At 37.1% G+C, this 17,618-nt stretch overlaps 1 protein-coding gene across 1 annotated transcript in view; it reads left to right on the forward strand.

The window, feature by feature from the left end:
• FRK (fyn-related Src family tyrosine kinase) overlaps positions 1-17,618 on the forward strand; it is a 51,917-nt gene that overhangs the window by 18,247 nt on the left and 16,052 nt on the right. Inside the window, exons 2-4 of the mRNA XM_009893620.1 lie at positions 4,590-4,711; positions 11,935-12,098; positions 12,725-12,893. Of these exons, the coding sequence (XP_009891922.1) occupies positions 4,590-4,711; positions 11,935-12,098; positions 12,725-12,893 (455 nt within the window). The remainder of the gene's footprint in view (positions 1-4,589; positions 4,712-11,934; positions 12,099-12,724; positions 12,894-17,618) is intronic.

Here is a 17,618-nt window from a genome sequence, read left to right on the forward strand (position 1 = left end):
TTAGGATTAGGAGGGTGACAAACACTAGAGCTCCAGTTTGAATACAGCTGCAAGGGTCTGCCCAAGAGAAGTTGTCTACAGAAAGACATGTCTGCCAAGAAGTGTTTTGTCTAGCCCATGACTGGGGTGGCTTTGGCTAAAAGCACCTTGCTTTAGAACTAGGAGTTAGTGTGTTTGGGACTTAGGAGAGATGAAGCATAAAGCTCCAGTGTAACGTGGGAGCGGGGGGCTGTAAAAGGGCTCCCCAAAGAACGGTAGGCTGACAAAAAATGTTCTCCCTTTGAGTTTTTTGTCTGGGAATCCTTTTGTTTGGTTTTAACTCTGGGTGATGGATGGAGTTAATTTCAGGAGAGAAACGGATCCTGTAGTTTACAGATTACTTGAGATCCTTTGTTAAATCTTCAGTCTCTATCTCAAATGAGTGCGTTGCACGGATGACAGTGACATGATCAGAAGGGGATATTACATTAATGGGAGGAAACAGAATGGAAGGAAAGAAAACTCATGTTGCGTACGCCTTTTTGGATGGGGGTATTTGTGGTTTTTTGCTTTTCCACTGGGGTTTTATCTTCTTCTGGGCATGTTGCCAAGCATTGGATAGGTTTGCCTCCCTATGTTTCTTTGTTTTAGTGGTTCTGTCAGCAGCTATGTGGCATGCAGTACCCTTGGCCCATCTCTTCCACCTTCCAGGTTAAAGTTCCTGCCATATCTTTCTGCTATAATAAAAAAAAATGAAGTGGAACTGTTTTTATTTTAGTGGATTTTTATGTAGCAAAGCACAGGGAGACACAAAGCAGAGTCCGGTAAATGGGCCTTTGACATTTAGACAGAGATCAGCAGTGCATTACAACCTGGAGGACAGAGGACTTCTGAGCAAAGGCTCTGATGGAGCCAAGTGACACCATCCACTTCTGTCAAGCTTATGAGTCTGTCTTGATTCAAGCTGGAATGGGGAGGCAGGGGTGAGCATAGGTGACATGATCTCTGTTTCTTAAAAGATTTGCCCTTCAAGAATAACCACCAGCGTTCACGTTGGTAGATATAACCTTTCCTTTGCTGGAAGAAAGGGATCATGGGGTAGGAGTTGAGGTCTCAGCAATGATACTGTCGCAGACAGGGAACATCCCATGCCAGAGCCTGCTATGATGTTTGTGTCCGTCAGCTGTTGATCCTGTGGTCAAAAACCTGCCAGTGGAATTGATGACCAACAGAGATGGGATCACTACACTCTGAATGACCACAATAAACCTCGTTGGTACTCACCTGCAGGCTGTATGGACTGTGTTTGTTATGGATCTACATGAAGGTCATCTTTTCTCTCCCCAAAGTCCTCCTATATATAGTGTCCAGAAGTGACCTGGAAGTAGCATGAAATCTTTAATGACAGGGTTCCTGAGAGCTATGAATGATGGTGGAAACAAGGGGTTTTGAGGAAGCTGCTAGAAGCAATCCCCCAAAACCAGATCTGTCATCCTGTGCTGAAAAGGGAGAAAGAATGGGGTGCTGGACACAGTGCTGTCCAAAAAAGCATGTTCCTGGGTCTCATAAATGCACTCGTTTGTGCCATACCTGGTAATCTGCTAATCCAGCACTGATAATTGTGACCCCAAGTGATCTGGCTGTGAGATGAAACTCAGAGTGAAACTGTGTATGAATTGCGAATTCGACTTTGTCCTGAACTGTCTACTGCCAATATAGCACACTGAAGTCAGAGAAAGTGCTAGTTAAATAATTTAGGCAATAGATGGTGCTTGATGTTTTAGTCCTGTTTTTCCAAGTGTGCTGTTTCAAAACCTCCATCTAAGTTAGAGCTATAAAAACCAAATAGATTTACGAAGGATTGGGTGTTGTTTTTGTCTGACCTTGCTATCCCACAGAATAATATCTCATGGTGAGCAATTACTTTGATTCATTATTACTCTTTAGAGTACTTTTTTCTCTAAAATACACACTTTTGGATGAAGTAAAATATTAAGCCTTTTGAAGCGTAAGTTCAATCACTGGAAACGCAAATAAGCCCTTCACGCTTTATAAAATGAATTTAAACTTCCATTTGTGATGGAAATAGTCCTGTAAATTCAGATGTGCTTTTGTTAAAAAAAAGTGAATAACAAATTAAATTATTTGCTTTGAGGTTAAGGGGTTATTTTTTCATAACCAATATTGCTTTTGGTACTGTATAATTATTGTTGCAAACTCAATGAACTAAGAATCCGATATCAAATGCTATTAAAAGTAATTTTCATTATATTTTTCTGAAACATTTTAATCAGATGATATGAAGTCAGGCAAATAAGGTACGATACAATATGTGTCCACTTTTCACTCTCCGTAATAATTGCTTCAGTTACACTTACCTTCTCATATACTGTTCCTCTAATTATCTTATTTTGCAAGTCAGGATCTTTTTCACTGCTAAGTTAATTTGGAGTCAGAACCTACATATTACATATCCTCCATATAAACTTCAATGGTAAATTCATATGGATTTAAATGAAGTTTTTCCAACCAAAGAAAAATAAACATATTTTAAATATTTTGAAGTCAAAGGAACAGATACATATATCTAAGTACAATATGCACTTATGTCGTTTTTTTTTCCGAAATCATATCCTGTATTGTAGACATGATCTTATATACACAAGCGTAATACTCTTTCAAATTGTATTTCCCAAATCAACCATCAGTTTCCTCTTGTTGGAATACATACAAATACTGGGTCATGTAAAGACTATACTTTTGACTATGTGGAACATAAAATTCAACCTTGTTAATTGGAAGCTCTTTTGGCTTTGGTACAAAACAAAATCCTTTCAAGAGGATGCTATCTTCTTAACCCATGAAAAAAGGAGGCACAAAATTAAACACCTTTTCCTATACACTCTTATGAGAATCAGTCACTTTGGATGTTACTAAGTGATATCTTACAATTCAAAGAGAAAAATATCAGTTGTTTTTTTTTTGATCATATAGTTTATTAGTTTTCAGATGTTATTCTCAGAGCAGTTGTATTTAGAAATTTCAGAAAGGTTCTTATTCAGTTTTTAGGGTGGGCAAATTTTCTTTGGGACTTGAATAGAGTTGAACTCATACTTCCTTTGATGAGAACCTCAGTCAAGGGTTTGAACATTTATTGATTACTTAGTTTTCTACAGTCTAATTAATGAATTAATTTGATTAATTAGTTGAATTAATTAGCATGTTTAACTAATTAAAATTATTACTAACAAATTCCAGCTTTCTAATGAGATTCCTTTCCTTGCCAAATATGTATTAAGGCCTATTTTATCCAAATCATCTTCAAGTCAGAGGACAGGAATGCAGTCCAGAATATCTAGAATTCATTTTCTTTTGTTAGTGAAGCATATTCAGAGTAGGTTAGCGCCGTCTGTATTTGCCTCTTTTTATTTCCTCTTTATTCATACAAAACCATTTTTCATTCCTCGTGCTTGCTCAGCCAAGGTGTCACCCAATGTTCACATTTATTTCCTCCATTCCTCCTGGTGATTTCAAGCCTTATAGATACAAATGTAGTTTGTTGCTGACTCCTTCTGTACTTTTCACTCGTAATTGACGGATCAAGTTGTTAGCTGAATAGGCAACTTACTTGTGCTGCAATACGGCAATTGATTTGTCTTAAAAGTTTGTACAATAGGTTTAGCTGTGATTAATTTAAAAGGAGTTCTCCTGTGAGTATATGGCATATTTCTGATAACTATTTATCACCATTTGCTTCAAATGAAGGGTGGAGCTAATCTTGGAAAGAGCTTTGTATGTTTGTTGGATGGAAGCTGAATGCCGCCCCAGCTGAAAATGCTGACTCATCTCAGTTTTATTTCCATTTAATTTACACTCAGCACAAAGCAGCAAAAGAGCTAAATAGTACTCTGAAAGGAGGCAAACAAACTATTGCTTGAAAAAGTCCTTGTAAACTACAGGGTTTAGTGAGAGAGGAAAAATATGTTTTTAAAGGCGTAGATAGGAATAGATTGTTACAGAACAGTGATGTGGAGATGTTTGCGGTGACTTGAGGGACATACTGGTTTGGTTTGTCTGACAGCAGCAGAGCTGAAAAATTGTCAGTAACTCATTTGAGATACCGACGTGGCAGTGGAATGGGGAAGGCTGCGGGGTGGTTCCCCTCTTGGAACCTGAGAGCCCTTCTGCAGTTTCGGGGATCTTTCACTTTTAAGATGTCAGGGTGTTAGCACATACCTGCACCTCTACGTATTTCAAGTGGCATCAATGAGCTTGGCATCAATTTCTGCCACAGCAGCCTTGGCAAAATTTCTTGGTGAATTTTTCCTGGGACAAGGCCAGTCTGTCACTTCTGAACTCTCATTCCCTAGAAAACAGTAGGACTTGCCATCAGCAGTAAAATCCAGATTTCACTCAAATGTGTAAGCAATATTTTCTAGCAATAAATTTGTTGTGTAGTTCTTGTTGGCTTTTTCTCCCTATGCTATTGGAATTTAATTAGCATAGCACCGATTATCTTTTAGTAAATATGCAGCATGTTTATAAAAAGCAAAATTGTCTTCCTGGTATGTTTCACTGACTGGTAAAATTAATGTTTTTTATTTGTTCAGATGGTTTTTTGGCCCAGTCAAACGAGCAGATGCCGAGAGACAACTGTCATACCCTGGAAACCAGGCAGGAGCCTTCCTAATTCGAGAAAGCGAAAGCCTAAGAGGCGAATACTCACTTTCAGGTACTTTCTAGTTTTTCATCTCAAGCAATGTTTTAAAAATTTCTCAGGTGATCTGGACTTTTTTATTTTTGAGAATGATAAAATGTGAAAATGAAATTAAGTTCATGATAATATTTATTTCCCAGGAGATGTATAAAGAAAACTTGGCAAGAGTCACTTGGGTTTTTACTAGCATCTATTTTGTAGGCTTTGTTTATTAATACGCTCAAAACAGAAATTAACTTTCTTACGCTTAGTACTTCTAGTGCGCCAGCTGCCTTAAAATAGGAACTATTTTCATGATTAAAATGCAAAAAAATACATTACAGTTGTATACTACTGTTCTGATTGGTACACGAAATAAAAATTAAACCATGTTGGCAGATATCTGCAGTTTAAGAAAATGGGATCTCTGCTGGAGCACACCCTTAGGTTTATATTTGTTTTCAGGGGCAAAATGATAGGAAGATTGTCAAAGCTCTATTTAGAATCAGTCGTATTTCATTGGAAAGTTGGTTGTAAACATCAGTAAAAAGTTAGATTTATGATCATGGTAGGTTTTGAAATGTATTTAAAGTCTTTTATTTGATCTGAAATACTATCAAATAAGGACAATTATTTGATAATTTTACTTACTCACATATATGTACAGGTCATCTTTTTCATGTCAGAGATATTTGCTGTATTAGATGATAAATGTGATTGCTCATTGCTTTTTTTCCGTGAACATTTTCTATCAAACTTGTCATACAAGTGTGACTCGAGAGTACAATGTCCCTGAGACAATAGGGCTATACACCCAAACTTCCTAATGTGCTCTACCTATATAGTTCCATATGCCAGAGAAGTCTCTTGATGTTTGTGAATAAACCGTAAGTTGTCACGTGCAGAATTATGTAAGTAAAAGGACAGGCGTCTTGTGCTTAACCGGATTCTTTCATATTGACTCCTCTTCTGCCTGGATGTTTATGTGTCAGTCATCCTCTGGGCATTACACAGAAACACATTAAGCAGTTTAATGAACTTTTGACACATTCTTGGTTTCTTTTTCCATATCATAAGGAAAGGATATATACCTGCACTGTCTTGTGGTAATGGGAAGGTTACTTTTTATTGCCAAGAGAAAGCAATGGAGTTGCCTGTGGAGTGAAATACCGGGAAGTTTATGAGATAAATACTGTATTTATGGTTCTGGGAGAGTTTGTTCCATAGTCTTCAATTTGCCCTCAAGGATGTTTGTTCTTGCCAAGAAGCTCTGATAAGAAAATTAAGATCAGCAAGGAATCAGACTGCTCCCAAACTGTGACTGAACTGACCCCTGTGTGTGCACCCTTTTATCCAAAGGCCCTATTCTGACCACGAACCTTTCAAAATGCTTTCCCTCTATATGCCAACTTGTCTCTGTCTTACATCGTTTCAGCTTCCTTCAAGTGTTCTTCATCAGTGAACTGATTTCATCCAAGGACTGGGCGAGACAGATAACAGCGTGGTGTTGCACAGGGAACCATAGATAGGCCTGTATTATCTGCTTAATGCTGGCACTTGAATACATGACACTGTACTAAAAATCAATGAAAAATCTTGTGCTTGTGCACCTAGGTGTGGAAATACAATTTCTTTTTGTTATTCTCCAGCTGTAGCCTTCTAGGAAAGATTCAAAATCTTAATTCTTCACCCTGCATCCTGAATACTTCTCTATCAGGAGGGCAGCAGTACCTTGTTTAAACTATGAAGTACCGCAGAGAAAAATCCAAGAGAATGAAAATAAATGTTAGGCCAGCGTTTGTGGTAGGATGAGCTCATCCTTTGATGCTGCTGTTTAGTTTTTTGCTTACAAATTGTGGATAGAAAGTATTCTATCTGATTTAGTATATTTGATTCAATTGTACAAGCTTGTGGTAGACATTTTTCAGGTTTCTGTACAAGCTTATTTGGGAACAGGAGATTTAAAGATAACTGATAACAGCAAGATATGAAACCATCAGTGTGGATTTCTTCCATGCTGGTTTGTTTGATGAAGGAAGGGAAGAGTGTGGTTGAAGAACATAATATATGCTCCTCCAGCTGCAGGAGCCAGCCTCCTTCATGCACAATCATGGGTTGTTCTCTGAGTGTGTATATGTGTGTCATCTCAGATTTATGAAACATTTGTGCTCTTTTACGCAAAACAAGAGAATAAACTCTGAAGCAGACTGTAGACAGTGAGTCTTAATGACACAGTTTACCACCGCTGCTATATCTTTTAGCAGCTTCCCAGACTTGAACGTACTTTAGCCTCGACATGCTACTTCATCCTGAAGAGCTAAATATTATTTGCTGCTTACTGAATAGGCTTGACTGAATGGTCGCTTTTTGTGTTGGGCAAGCTTTTTTGCTTCCACCCTAACAGTATACATAATGGTCCAGACATTCTATGTCCATAATATCATTACTTACGTCTACTTTTGGGAGAGCTAGTGCATTCTAAAGCAAGTGATGCAGTGGATTGTACTGTGGGGAGAATTAATTGGAAGAAAGGTTGTTTAGTCCACCAAATGCTATGAAGACAGCAGTTTTTCTGACTCTGTCCTCTTTTGTTCCATCAGAAGGAGTTATGGGACACTCAAAGCTGAGGCAGAAAAGCAGTGTTTTCTTGAGGAATTGTGATTCAGGAGTATTTCTTTTAGGAGGTCTTGGAGGGCTTCTATTTCCATGGTAGCTGATACACTGGCAGGGGAGAAGTCACAACCTGATATTTTGGAATATACCCCTAATTTCTGTTTCAAATTTTTTCAGTGCAGAAAGAATAGGCCTCCAAACTCCCACCCTCTGTAGAACTAGTTGGGTTTGCTCTACCTGCTATTGCTGTTTTGGTTTTACTCCAGGGTAGATGATAATGACTAGGAGAGTGACAACTGACTTTCAGCATTGAGGTTTTTAAGAAAATACTGTAACTCTCTGCCCAGCCTAACATTTAAGTATAATAAAGCTAAAAAGGAAAAGAAGTAGAAAAGGAAGAGAGATTTTTACCCAAGCACCCATAAACTGATTTTATGACTTTCATGCTTGATTTCATACTCATATGGGCAATCTATAAGAGACAATGTTAATGAGGGAGGCAAATGGATCTTCTTAGAAAAAAAAAAAAAAGAAGAAAAAGAAATGAACCCTACCTTTTATTAAAATGACACTTTACACTTCTAACTTGTCTTGATGGGAAAACTCACAATTTGTAAGATTTAGATAATAAATGGCTATTTAAATTAAAACCAAAAAGTCATATTCAGAAAGGTTTTTCTCAACTGTGGATGGTTAAATGGAAAGCACATCAAACCAGATAGGCCACCGAGATGGTTGCTATAATTTTAAAGTGTTTGACATTTTAAAAATAGATTTTCCCATTTTAAAAATGCACATGTTGTCGACAGATTTTTATGTTGATGACTCCAGCATCTGGTGTGAAATGTATTAAATTTTAAACATGTTGGTGCCATCTTAGACATTGCCTCTTTTTAATTAAAAGCCATAATTTAGATGTGCTCAGCTTAATTGAGTGTCATTGCCAATGATAGCAGGAGGCTCTCTACTTCCCCCCTCACTGAATAATGGTATCTGAAAGACTGATTGCATTAAATGACAATGTAAATGGTTTGTGTTTTCTTCCATTTTTTTCCCTGCTCCTAAAAAAGATTGTGTGGTTTGCTCTAGGCAAGATGGGCTTTCACCATAGGAAAAAATAGGTAATAATTTAAGGCAGCAGACTGATAGGAGTGGCAAAACGATGGCTGTAGCAGCAAAACAATTTCGGAGCAGCCCCTGCACCCGTTCTGTGTTGGTGAGGGTGAGCTCTTAATCCACCCTCCTCCCACAACCACCCTGGGCATGGAGACCGAGCACAGCTCCCACTGGCAGCGCCGCGCTCTCAGTGCTGGGGGAGGACTGCTGATAGGAGAGATGTTGGGACACTGGTGGTAATGGTGCCTGAGCGTCTCCATGATTCATTTGGTGAGGATATTGACCCAATTGATGCCACCATAAAATTGAATTTTGCTGCCCTGGGAAAAGAGTAGTAAATTATTTTGTTCTCATCCTTGGGGGGGCAAAATCTAGTCCTGCATGGCCCAGCCTTATGAAGATGGGAAGCAGGGAGAAAGGAACACTTCTGTTAAAGCGAATCCATGAAGAAATCTAATGGAGAGTGATGATTCTTTTGGGAGGGGCAAGTCAAGGAGAAAACCACTGCAGTCTTCACCCCTAGTTGCTGTCAAACTGCGTGAAGCTGAAGCCGTGATCCTGTCCCGTTAAACAGTCTGTAGGGATGTCTGGAGGCACTGAGGGGGTTATGGCTAGCTCTTCTCTGAGTGACACGTGCCCTGTGTCGTGTTGGGCGGAGGAGCCGCACCATGCTGCAGCTCTGTGAGTCTGTGGTCCAGGACTCCTGCGGCCAGACTCAGCCCTGGGATACAGGGAAACAGCCCCCTGCCAGTTGCTGCACAAACATCAGCTGCTTATCACAAGCGAAGACAGTATCAGGGGAGAAATTTTGTCCAGATTCTCCACCTGCATCACCCCCTGACCTGTATGCTGCCAGTCATAAGGTTTCATGCGAGGCTCGTTGAAGACATTATGGCACATTCTTCAAACCAACTCTTGCATTAACATTAGCTGCTTCACAAGTAATAATTGTAATGCTGCTAATAAATAAAGCAGGTAGTCAAACTACTATCACTTGTGATATACAACTGAAACTGGATTAACACAGTCATGCTGTTGGCCTTTTCTTCATCATAAATAACAATTCATTTCACAAGATGCACTTTACTGTGAGCTTTGGAAAAGTCATCACATTTCCAGTCTGTTGTTAGTGAATTTTGCTTCAGCCCTGTTTCCAAATGATACATCACAAAAATATACGTGCATTTTATAATTAAAAAATACTAATTATGAGGTGTTAAATTAAAAAGAAATTGCATTTGAAAAGTGTGATGTAATTATCTTTATACTGTAGAGTTATATTTACAAGTATTCTTATTTATTGTCCTCATGCAGAATTTTAAGTTGGTAAATCAGCTCTCTCAAAGTATTACCTGTGGCAGGTACAAAATCTCGTAGTGTTTTCAACAGCTCCTGTGTGCCCTCTGGTGGTTTAGGATGACAATCACACAGTACAGTAGAAAAATATTTGTCATACCTGATAGTACTTAAGGAAGATTTTTCTTTTTAACTTATTCACTTAAATAGGGAGAGAAATTATAATTTATATCAGCTTTGTTATTCACATGCTACCCATAATTTTCTATATTTTTTTTCTGCATACAATATGTATTCTTCTGTTAGTATAACAAAAGCGATTGCCAAAATTCATGCAGTGTTACAATATCAAGGATGTATCAGCTATAATATCTCCCGGGGGGAGCAATAAGAATTTTTTAGAGAATTAGATTTTCTAATGTAACAGACTGAGGCTGCTTCTTGGATTGAAAAATGTTTCCTTTAAATTATTTAATTAAGAGTAACCACTAGTCAACATGACTAAATTGAATATGTTTACTGGAGTTTTGGCTATTAAAAGGTATGCTGGAGATAAACAGCAGAAGGTCTTTCCCCTATGCCTCCCTTTTGCTTTTCAGACTTTCATCTCGTGTGAGGGCCCTGAGAAGGGCACAGTAATGCTAATCTCCCAAATCAATGGGTGTGGAAGAAGCCTCCTGGCCTGCTGGAAAGGTGTAATATTGGGTGATGAGGACCAGGATGGCAACTGGACCATCCTCCTCCCCTTGAGAGCTCTCTCCTCACTCATCATGGAAGAAGCACTGTGTTGTTTCAATAACTGCAGGGTGGGATACCCCTCTGGTATGAGCTAAATCAGCTACCCTTCAGTATGGAACACAGGCTCTCCATTGCCCATTGGAAATGGAGAGTGATGTCTTAGTCATGGAGTGTCACGTTAAATGACACCCCACATGAAAGACTACATCCTATTTCAGCTCTTCAGAACTGCCCTGTCTGCTGACGCTCAGCCCGCCATTGCTACTGCTGATATTCCTTTATAGAAGAGATCTCCAAGCCAGTGGTCTCCAAACTTTTTTGATTGTGCACCTCTGCTAGTAAAAAGATTTTTAAGCATTCACCCCAATATATGTTTATTTATTTATTTATTTGTAGATTATATACATGTACTACTGTAGTGATAGATTATGTACATTCTAAAACATACCCCCCAAAAAGAAATTTTAAAATGATGAGATAGAGGTGAAATAAACAGTATTTTAAAAATATTTATTTTATTTTATTTATTAATGGTACAAAAAGTACTTTTTTTCCCACACCCCAATGGATTGTCTTGTGCTCTCCCTGGGTTGCACACTCTCTGCTTGGTAGACCACTACTCTAAGTCAGATATGACTGAGGTCCATCAGAAATGTCGATTACAGGCCTAATATTCCTTAGATAACATACTAGGTGAGTGTCAGTGCATTTTTTTGTCCCCCTCTGGCCTGCTGCTGGTCCAGGTCTAGCTCCAGCATGCAGTGGCCCAGCCTTCTTTCTGACACCTCTAAAGAGTGCTCTGACGGGCACAAGGAAAGGCACTTTGGGTGTCATGACATGCAGGTAAATAACCTACAGGAAGTGAAGAGATAAAGGTCTTGTTGATTAGGAAAGAATAGATGAGAACAAAACACATTTCAATGGAAAGGGAGTCATCAGCTACTCAAACCAGAGAATTATTGGCCTGATTTTTACATATTCCAAAGACACACAAAACTCAATAAAACCCATGGAAGATGTGAGTGCTTTCCAGAGAAAGGGAAATATCTGGGGTATATCAGAGGGTATATCTGTTTTCTCTAAAATGCCTGCCAGCCCAGCAGCTGCTATTTGGAACACTAATAAATGAAATATTAAAAACTGGTTAAATGATTACTCTGAATTAGATGTTCCTGGATGGTTGTGGTGTCTTAAAAGACTGAAAATATGAGCTGCCTCACAGAAGATGTCTTCATGTATTTTTGTGTCAGTTCTTATGGTGCAAGCAAGAATCTCTGAACCTGAACAGTTAAAGACCAATAGACTAGAAATGTTAAGCTATCTAAACAGTGGGCATTGGTTGAAAAAGATTTTCTATAGTTGTCGTCTTTGAAATGAAAATAATCTATTTTAAGTTCCTCATAAATACATTTAGGAAAATTATGACGGTTTGGCTGTAAGCTATATTGTGCCATTGCTGTAATTCTTGGAAACTTAATATATTTAAATCTTCTCAGTTTTTGATGGTGTATCTGTGAAGCACTACAGGATCAGAAAGCTGGATTCAGAAGGCTTTTTCCTAAGCAGAAGTCAAACTTTCAAAACTCTGCATGAGTTTGTTGACTATTACAGTAAGAACAGTGATGGCCTCTGTGTGGCGCTTGGAAAGCCATGCCTAAAGGTAAGAGTGGATGCTACACTGTGCAATATATTTTTTGTAAACTAACTCATCAGATATCAGTCAGAAGGTGTTAACCCCATATCTGCTTCTACCATTTAAAGGTGTTGATGATCTGCTTATTTTCAGGAAGTTCTGGGTAGCACTACAATTTCATTCTTGAAGCTGACATGTTAATAATAAAATGCCATGCAATTTTTAACAAATCATCATGTGGCTGAAGGAGAAAATATGCCAAATCATGATTTATGAATACCTTTTTATAAATGTATATGGAGATGAAATCTCCAACTTCATAACTCTAGCTGTCCATAAGTAATTACTGAGACAATACCACAAGGTTCAGGCAAGCAATACGTCACTGTTCAAAAAGCTTGCTAGAGGGATGATTTCCAATTTTTGCTTTTAATGGCAGGATATTTTCTTTAGAGTATTTCTCATTTCTAACAGAAAGTACGCAGGATGTGAGCTGTATTTTATGTTCTCAGCTTACTTTATCATGTGTGTGTATGCTAAGGATTCATTATTTATATTAGTTGCGACTTTACATGACATAGTTAACAATGACTTGTATATAATGTTGAAAAAATATCAGAAGTTTCAATTACAGTATTATTTTCTTTTATCAGGTACAAATTCCTGCTACTTTTGATTTGTCGTATAAAACAGTCGATAAATGGGAGATAGACCGACAATCTCTGAAATTGTTGAAAAAGTTAGGATCTGGTCAGTTTGGTGAGGTGTGGGAAGGACTATGGAATAATACCACCCCTGTGGCAATCAAAACATTAAAACCAGGTATGTGAATTACTCTTAAATGCTAATAATGTGAAATGTTAGCAAGGGTGCTACTTTACTTTTTAAATGATACTGAAAAGGGAGCCATTCTTAAAATCCATGCATTTAAACATGAAAGTTAGTAAAGCTCAAGGTCCAGTCTTTGGCATTTTGAATTACAATTTTATGCAGTTTTCTGTTTCTATTATGAACTGAACTCATTCAACATCTGTATTACATAAAAAGGCAACACCACCAAGGCCATCTCTTTTGTACGATATTGCTTGTATGGAATTGAATGACTGTATTTCATCTATAGGTGAAGTAATCAGTTTACTACTGGGTAGTCATCTGTAGAATTTCTTCTAGTGATTAGATGCTATATTATAATGATTCCTTTGGTAATATAGAATATGTACTATGTTAAGTTTGTATTTAAGAAGTGCTTTAATCTTAATATTGATTAAATGCAATTTCTCAAAGTTTTTGATACACAACATTAATATCCAATATTTGCATATAATATAGGCTTGTTACTAATACAGCCTTTAACATTTTTCTTAATTATTTTTCATTAACTTTAAGTAATTTTTGCTTTTTAAATTGACAGCATAAAATATCTGCCAGCAGATGGCAAGAACCACATAGATAAGAAAGGTAGCGTGGATGATGATATACATGTTTTTTAAAAAGAGATAACAATATAATGAGTCGGCGTTAATTGAAAAAGATTGTGTTGGGCATTAATGATCGTGTTTCAGGAAGCAGAACATATTCAGAACTTTGATTCAGAAGAACAACTAAATATGTGTGATCTCTGCTTGAATGGTCTCCTGAACAGAGAGGAATTCAAGCATGTATTTGAGGGCTATCTTGTGTCAGGATATTGGTTGTGTTTTGGGACTTGCAAATTGAAAGCAAATAAGCACTTTTTTTTTTTTCTCTGCTTAACTGAAATTAGAAAAACTGCTTTGACTAAAGGCCTTCTATAATTCATGTGAAAGACAGCGTACTTTTTTAGTGAACTGATGCATCTCCCTAGTGACCCTGTAAACACAGAAATCATCTTGAAATCTCTTTGTCCATTTCTCTTTCCTAAGACAGTATCCACTAAGCCTATACCTTTTGTGATAGGGATCCATACACTTATTTTTATTGACTTCTGAAACTACAAGTCTCAAACCCGTCTTTTTCTCCTGGTGTCTGACCTGAATCATTCTGCATTACCTCTTGTCTTATACACCATGACTAAAGAGTACCTATTATTTTCTTCCTTTTCACAGTAGTGATGTACATACTGGAAAACTATTATCCAGTTCATCTTTGATCTTATCTTCTTTAGGTTAAACAGCTCAACCATATTCTTCTTGTAGCTGAGATGTTTTAGATGTCTCATTGTTTTTAGAAAATCTTTACTGGGCTGTTCAAGGTTGTAACCATATTTTTTTCCAAGCATAATGCTAAAAAGAAGAACAAGTCTAGGTGTGTAACGACAGGGATTTGCTTCACATTTCTGACGCACTAGATCTGTGTTTAAACAGTCCAGTATGATGCTTGCCTTTCTTCTCCATACGACAGGAACCTAGTATTTCCATCTGTGTTTACTATCCTTTAGTGATTTAATGCAATATCTGGACAAGTCTGTTCTATTGCAGGAGACTGAAAGGTTATTCCTAAAGTGTGAAATCTCTTAAGCAATATTTAAAGAAGGAAACTAATGAAGCAGAAATGAAGAACAAGACTAAGCTATCTTAAATTTTTGTGACATTAGATTTGCTTTTAGAAATTGTCTTTCCTTTCCTCTTTACGAAAATACGTGGCAATTAGCACTCTAGGAAAAGATTTGTTTTGCATCAGACAAAATAATTAGAATTTGAACAAATTGCAATGCATGCATTTCTACTTGTTTTCTTTAGTGGGAAAGTGGAGCTGACATTTATCTCGTATTGCATATGCAAAAATGGGAAGCTATCTTAATAATTATTGCATCTTCTTTTAATAACTCATTTCAAAACTCTTATTCAGCTTTTCCTTCTGTATAATGGGACCAGTACATATTATCAGTTCTCTGTGAAACAAACTTCTATTTTAATAATGGATTCAGCTAGAACTGACAAGACTACCCAGAAATACATGAAACACAAGTGCCAATTTCCAGCTGAAATTTACCTTTTTTTTTTTTTTTAATTTTCTCTTTTTTTTTCTTTTTGATGCTGGTCAGTTGAATAACTGCTACTAATACTCTACCTGATGAAAGGGAAGAGTTAGTTAATTTTATATCGTTAAAATTTTATATCTGAAACAGATTTTAATATGTTTAAGGCCAAACTGATCTATGGAGATCCATTCTTTGAGTGCTGTTCAATTCATTATCCTTTTAATGTCTTGCTGGTAAAACATGTGGAGAACATAATAATTCTAGAGTAACAGGAGCAGGAAAAGAAGATTATTTTTTTTTTTGGTTTCTATGGGTGTCCTAAGAATGCACTTACAGAAGAATATAAAACAATAAAAAATGATCACATAAACTTCTTCAGTAGGTTAGTTAGCTAAAAATTAAGTTTTACACTGGAATAAACATAATATTCACTGCAAATTATTATTACATACAGACTAGCACAGTGCAGAGGAAGAAACGCCTTCAACTGTGATACTTTTTGTAGTATCATAGTTCAGCTGGGAAAAAGGCCTTGATTAATCAATACTTTTTCCATCTCTCTTTTTTTCACTCTAGTCTGCCTCCTGTTAAGGTCAACAGTAGTAGTCTCATTGATTTCACAGTGGGTTATATTGAGTTAGGGCAGACACAAGCCCCACCTGGATGTGATGCCTGGGTAGTGGAGAGTTTGTAATCTAATACTGTGATAGAGAAGTTGTGCATTGTACTTAATGATGCTCAGAATTAAGACTTTGACTCTCAAAGCCATCTTGATAAATGAGATAGGTAATACTGGATCTCTTATCACTGTACTTTGTGAACTATCTCATTCTAAAAAAACAGTTCAAACAGTCTCAAATGGAAGCATTTAACCTTGTATGCTTCTCTAGGGAATTATCCTCTTCCACACAATGTTTTTCACCACTTGCAGTGCCTTGATTTAACCAATTAGCACATTGGTTTTCCATAGCTTGTTCTCATCGTTACTCATGAGGAGTAACATTTCAATAATTAAAGAAAAACCCCAATACCCTCACCCTAATCTGAGTAATAAAATCTTTGCTTTAGTGCTAATAAAATTATAGAAAAGGCTAAGTCTGGTAATTTAATTCATCATAATATAAAGATGATAAGTGAATGGAAAGCAGTAGTTCATGAGTAATCAAGAAATGCATCATGTTATATGCTGATGACTGAAGCTTCCGATATTCACATAGGCAATATTTCAGACTTCAGGTATGGCATATTTAAAATGATCCTCTCCTGTTGCTTGGCTCAAAGATCTAAATCACTTGTCTTTACACTGGGGGAAGGGGTGTATTTTAAAGCAAAGTCTTTTTGCTAAGCTACTTTACAGAGTAGACCCATTGGAAAAGAAAGTCATCAGAACAACAGAAGAGTGTGTTAAACTGTAAGTGATCTGGCAAATATAGGGGATTGAAATAGAGAGGGTTCTGTTAAAATGGCTTTACTACCAGAGAAATTGTGACATGGAACCATGCTCTCATTTCCAAGCAGAAGCAGGTTAATCAAGCAAGGTGATCACATAATAAACAATACAGAAGAACATAATGCAATCAGTACCTCATAGATTTATTGGCCTGATGGCCAGAAGGGATTTCTGCTTGTTTGAGTTTTTCTGTTGAGCATTATTTTGCAGCGTACATCTGTCCTAGTACACGCATAGTCTGAACACTTTGCTGTTAAATGCCACTACATTTCACTCCTCTACTGAGAAATAGTATTTATATTTAATCAAAACACAGCTTGTTCTTCACTAGGTAATAACTAGAAGTCTTCCAGTCTTGAGATGGAAGCACAGAGAGAAGTTGCCTCTTCTATTTTTGACAGTTTTATCAATAGTGTATCACTATGCCTGTAAGAATGTGAGCCTGATACCTCATCTGGATTTACCTGATGTCTTTTCTTTAACTCTTGTTATGTCTTCTTGTAATAAAATAAAAACCTTCTGTTATGCATCATTTTTTCTTTCCGTCCTGGAGGTACATACAGAGCAAACTCAACCTATTTTCTATTGTCTTTAGAAAGGGTAAATATAATTTCTTGTTATATGGTACTCTCCTCATTTCTCAAACATTTTTTCTGGATTCACGCTAATTTCTAGCTATTGCTGCTAAAAGGCTTAAAATTATTATTTTTAGGTAGATGACCTTCCAACCTGTAGGAAAAATGAGATTCCCATAATTCTGGTGAGATGGCAGTGATGGACATTTCCCAGAGCCAATTCTCCCTTGATGCAAATGTGTGATTCCCGACTTGTGAGTAATTAGGGTGTTCAGAAATCTGTTTCCATTCCAATTTGCAGCAAGACCCAATTTTTCAGATATTGCAGGCAAACTGGAAATTTCACAAGTGTTTCTTTCAGAAACATTGATGCGTAGCATACTAGCTACATTCTTCCTATTTTTAGGCATCTAACATCTTAGATGTATCAAGCTTTTTTATTAATTAGTGGGAAGACATAGACACTTACAAGTCAGATAAATCATACTATAGATTAGAAGTGTACATTACATTGTAATGAGAGAATAACATGCTATTAGAGCATGTTTCTTTCCCTTGATTGC

This window comes from Charadrius vociferus, unplaced genomic scaffold, assembly GCF_000708025.1.
Source record: "Charadrius vociferus isolate BGI_N301 unplaced genomic scaffold, ASM70802v2 scaffold359, whole genome shotgun sequence".
Taxonomy (NCBI): Eukaryota; Metazoa; Chordata; class Aves; order Charadriiformes; family Charadriidae; genus Charadrius; species Charadrius vociferus.